The sequence below is a fragment of the Daucus carota genome, chromosome 5, assembly GCF_001625215.2.
Source record: "Daucus carota subsp. sativus chromosome 5, DH1 v3.0, whole genome shotgun sequence".
Lineage (NCBI taxonomy): Eukaryota > Viridiplantae > Streptophyta > Magnoliopsida > Apiales > Apiaceae > Daucus > Daucus carota.
Window position 1 is genome coordinate 2,673,117 of NC_030385.2, and position 5,049 is coordinate 2,678,165.

The window sequence follows — 5,049 nt, forward strand, 5'->3', positions numbered from 1 at the left end:
TGTCCGTTTGCCCGTTTGACTTATCTTATAAATAACTTATAAGCTGATAAACATACGTATTCTCAACGGTTTGCAGGGCCCACTTAAAATCCGTTTTCGAGATCCTAATATAGAATCTTTATATATACTCTATCACACATTTACGTATGAAGGATTCGAGAATTTCGGACCCTTATACGTCAGGAATCCTAGGCGGAAGTCTTAGCAAGAGCCTAGAGTCACCCAGCTTATAAGTTGGAGCCAAACATGTAATATCCCTTGTGTTCATACTCAAGCAAAACAAAAACTAGTACAAGTACTTTTAACGATATTATATAAGCCACATTATTTTGTTGTCTAAGTTTCCTATTTAATAACTATTAATTGTAGGTAAACCGAATAAAAGGAACAAAGAGCTTATGAAATTCTACAGTTCTTTTGTAAATTTATACGACAAGGTCACATGCAGAGCATAACAAGATACCAAAGAAACAAAAAGAGTTCATGATGAGCTAGCCATGCCATGGTCTTATTAGTCCATGAGTGCTCAATCTCTCTCTTTATTTACCAAATTTACCCTCCACACTGTTTGAAATTTACATAACAGAGCATGCATTAGGGTTCTCATCACTGAATATTTGTGGTGCTGGGGGGTAAGCATACATTTCAGTGGCCACCCTTGGAGGGTAAATTTGGTAATTCTGTGGAGGGTAGTAATAGTAAAACTCATTCTTCTTCAGCTCCATTACCTCCATTTTGGCCTCTTCTTTCTCTGCCGGTGGCGCAGTTTCCTCTGGCTTTGCCGCCTCTTTGTCCCCGCCTTCTTCCTTCTTCTCTTTTCCATCTTCGGGTGCTTCTGGAGCTGCTGGTTCTCCGGCTTTCTTTCCGTCCTTGTCACCACCCTCATCACCTTTTTTCTCTTCTTTAGCTTCCTCATTTACCTTCACATCTTCCTTCTTTTTCTCAGGCTCTTGCTTCACAACAATTGCATGCTTTCCGGTTTTTCTGTACACATGTTCAACCAATTTCAAGGGGTCGAATACTCCTTTAACCGTCACTTGCGAGCCTTTGAGATCCGGGTCTGCATTCTCAACCCCTGTAATTACCAAGTATTAGTGCTTATGCAATAATCACAATATGAATTAATACCAAATTCTCTCATACTTTTAATGCTCTACAGAATGAACATGATCTGCTCAAACAATATACGCTCATTCAAGCGCATTAGATCTTATTATTTCTTCCCACATCACAACACATCGAGATATATAGTTGATCACACAACATTAAGAAATTCAAGCAAACACAGATTACAAAACCAAATTTAACTAAAGTTGAGAGGAGTCGTTAAACCGTGTAACTCGCCATAAATTTCATCGCAATCAAACTAATTTAATCAGACTACACTTCGAGAAAAAGAAATCATTAAAGTCGAACGGAATCTCCACAAGTGCTTATTCTATTCCACATTGAGAATATACAGATTGTGATCAACTCTTAAACATGTGTGTGCATATACATATGGAATCGTGCAACTTTTTTTAAAACTCAACTCCTAGATTCAATAAAAGCAAATAATAATAAATAAATAAATTTGCCCATACAGCTAAAAGAAGAAGCAAGTGATAACATTATATAACAAAAAAGAAGAATCAGAGAAATGATAAAGAATGTGCAGGCAGAGAAAAAGAGAAAAGATCTGATTCATCACCTTTCATTCGCTCAATTCGTTTCTTGATCTCCTGAGCACAAGCCTCACAATGCATGTGGACTTTTAACACCACTGTGATCACCGGAGGCTGCAATCAATTAAATTAATCAGACCCCACTTAGATTCAATTAGTCACTAATTAATCACAATTAAAATTTAATAATAATATTTTTTTATTTATTTTTTTAATCATCCTTGCCTCTTCTTTTTTCTCTGGGGGTTTGGGAATTTCTTTCTCCTCGGGCTTTTTAGGCTCTGCCGGCGGTGGAGGGATCGGAGAGAGCAGCTCCACTTGACGGTGGCTCTTGTTCTGAACCCTAGCCAGTACTTTAAGCGGATCTGCCTTTTCTCCCTTCACCACAACCTTATGAGTCTTGCAGTCAGTCTTCACATCTTCAACACCTACACCGAAAAAAAAAATCAAAAAAAAAAAAATTCCAATTAATCAAAACAAAAATAAATTCATTACATGTCCTATCGTTTTCATAACTAATTAGTACACCGTGACACAGATGAGATGTCGAGAATTCAAATCTTGTCACCGTACCGAAACATACACACACAATCAAAGTCATTAATTTAGTGATTACCATCAAAGCCCTTGAGACATCTCCGGACTTTCTTAGCACACCCCTCACAATGCATGTAAACTCTAAGCACGATTTCTTGGGGTGGCGGAGGTGGCGGTGGCTCCTTCGGTGCTTCCTCCGCTTTCTTCTCATTCTCCTCCGCTTTCACCGGTTTCTCCTCCTCTTTCTTCTCACTTTCCTCCGTTTTCATCGGTTTCTCCTCCTCTTTCTTCTCCTCTAGCTTCTTTCCTTCCTGCAAAACCATTGACAAACACAAAATCAATGAATAAATAATTAAAAAAATTAAATCTTTGATTTGATGAAAGAAAGAAGAGTTATTAGACCTCCCCCATTGAGATGCAACAACAAGAAGAGATAGGCTTGAGATGGAGAAGAGAGCTTGAATTTATGTTTTATGTGATGGGTTCTTTGTATGTATATGTAATGCAGTAGAGATAATAAGAATAGTGGAGAATAGCTGCTTGTATGTGGGCAGTAGCGGTAAATAAATTAAAATAATAATAAATGAGTACAGTAATTAAGGACCCGAATTGATTGTCGAATGCAGTTTGTATCGGGATATATATGATTTTTTATTATAAGAGATACAAATCCAATCAAAATTGCTTGATTTTAAATTCAGAACCGATTGAGTTTTAGCTGAGTAACTGTTCGAGGATCTTCTAATTTATTAAAAAATCTCCATTTCTCATAAATCAAATTTCGATTCCTAGTGCCTGTCTGGCAATTGCAACTTCTAACTATTTTATTAGGAAGCCGATTTTGATTTTTCTTGACTCATTTATGTAAAAAACCAAAATTTTATCTCAAAATTTCTACTCCCTCCGTCCCCCTCAATTGTTTACATTGGAGGGGGACACGGAGACCAAGACAATGTAAAAAAAATAGTAAAATTAGATGAAAAGTGGGTAAAGTGGTGGGACCTATCAATATTTAATAATAGATTTGAGATAGTGGAGGAAAGTAGTGGGTGTAATAGTAGCTTTTATGGTTAAATATGAGATAGTAGGAGAAGATAGTGGATGTAATGATGAGAAAAATTTACTATTTATAGTAGTGTAAAGAAATGAGAGGGACATCCCAAAATAGTAACTGTAAAGAAATGAGAGATACAGAGGGAGTATTTCTTTGCTAAACAGTTTAATCACTTGTATTAATTTATTTTTAACTTCTAATCTAAACTTTTACTCACTTTTTATAAATTTACCAAACAGTCCCTCAATTTTAGCATTATCGACTAAATAAATAAAGTGAGACCATTTAGATCTGGAGCAGCACACACTTATGAGTGTGACGTGGCGGAGCTTTGGTGGTGTCAGCGCCACGTGCAACCTCAAGTGTTCACCACTTTCGCATACACAGCCAAATCTACTCTACTTTCCACGGCCGTTTCAAGTTCCTGTGGGTTCTGTTGTTTTGGTCCAAGAGATTACGTTATTCCCCTTGTAACTAATTTGACAAGAACAATATCAATTCTTTTATGTGACGGTTTCGATTTTTCAGCCCCTTGACCACAGACTATAACTTATGAAAGAAATTATTTTATTTCATATAATATAATAGAAGATATAAATATACTCATCTAATTATATTTAATATTTCATTTATTTTATACCGTTTCTTAATTTACATGCTCCTTTAATGTTTTGTATAATTATGGTGATATTTTGAAATTCAAATTATGCGCATACAAATAAGATTCTCGCTATAATCTTAATCAAGTCTTTTGGGAATGTAAAATGATGTAAAAGAATGAGATATAATTTACTAATGATCAAATTAGAATATGTATATATATTTGATCATTGTTTGATTTGAAAGACATATCTCACTTGTTTTATACATTTTCTTATTTTACATGTTTCCTTATTGTTTTGTACACTTATCATGATATTTTGAAATTCAAATCATGTACATTCAAATGTGATTTTGCCATAATCTTAATCAAATCATTTCGGAATCTAAAATGATGCAAATAAATTATATATAATTTGTTAGTGATTAATTAGTATATGTTTATTTAAATAAATTGTTTGACCATTCTGTGTTCTAAAGGACGCGATTAAGAATTTATTTAAATCATCAGTCAAATAAATATAATTTAAATTTTATAAATATATAGAAAATTGTTAAAATATATTTAAGAAATATGTAAATTTCGGAATTGTATATAAAAATATAATAAATTAGAATTAATATTTAATATGTATAGAATAAAATGATAAAATAGAAAGAGTATATCTCTTATTATTCGTACGAGAACATTTTATTGTCAGTATTATTGTTTTACAGTAACATGCTTGATAATAGTCAACAACATTAATATCATCAACGATTTTTTCAATAAATACAATATTCTTGTCAACGGTGAAAACCTTGATAAAATGACGTAGCAGTAAGAGTTTACTCCTTATTGTCTGTACGAGAATATTTAGTAATAGTTTACCCCTTATTGTCCGTACGAGAATGTTTAGTCGTATTCTTATTGTACGGTAATGTGCTTAATAATATTAATACCATACACGACTTTTCAAATAAATACAATTTTCTTGTTAGCGAATAAGAACGTGATAAGATGACGTAACAGTAAGAGTTTATATGTTATTGTCCGCACGAAAAAATCTATCGTAAGTACCATTCGTAATGTTCTTGATATCAGTTGTCAAGATCATGCGTGACTTTTTCAATAAATATAATTATTTTGCATGATGACGAGCCTCTATCTTGAGAAAACAATTTATGAAATCATTTAAATTGCTCTTCCTTTCT

The 5,049-nt window shown here is 33.6% G+C and overlaps 1 protein-coding gene across 1 annotated transcript; it reads right to left on the reverse strand.

The window, feature by feature from the left end:
• Positions 1-396: 396 nt before the first annotated feature.
• LOC108220000 (heavy metal-associated isoprenylated plant protein 7) lies at positions 397-2,747 on the reverse strand. Its single transcript, XM_017393627.2, has 5 exons — positions 2,604-2,747; positions 2,281-2,512; positions 1,890-2,092; positions 1,691-1,778; positions 397-1,075 (listed from the first exon to the last, which is right to left on the reverse strand). Exons 1-5 carry the CDS (start codon positions 2,610-2,612, stop codon positions 576-578), a joined length of 1,032 nt encoding a protein of 343 aa, XP_017249116.1. The 5' UTR covers positions 2,613-2,747; the 3' UTR covers positions 397-575.
• Positions 2,748-5,049: the final 2,302 nt, after the last annotated feature.

Coding starts and splice junctions, on each gene's coding strand:
- LOC108220000 (XM_017393627.2), bottom strand. Junction 2,093..2,280: donor ATGTCTCAAGGGCTTTGATG/GTAATCACTAAA, acceptor TTTTCGGTGTAG/GTGTTGAAGATGTGAAGACT. Junction 1,779..1,889: donor CCCCAGAGAAAAAAGAAGAG/GCAAGGATGATT, acceptor AATTGATTGCAG/CCTCCGGTGATCACAGTGGT.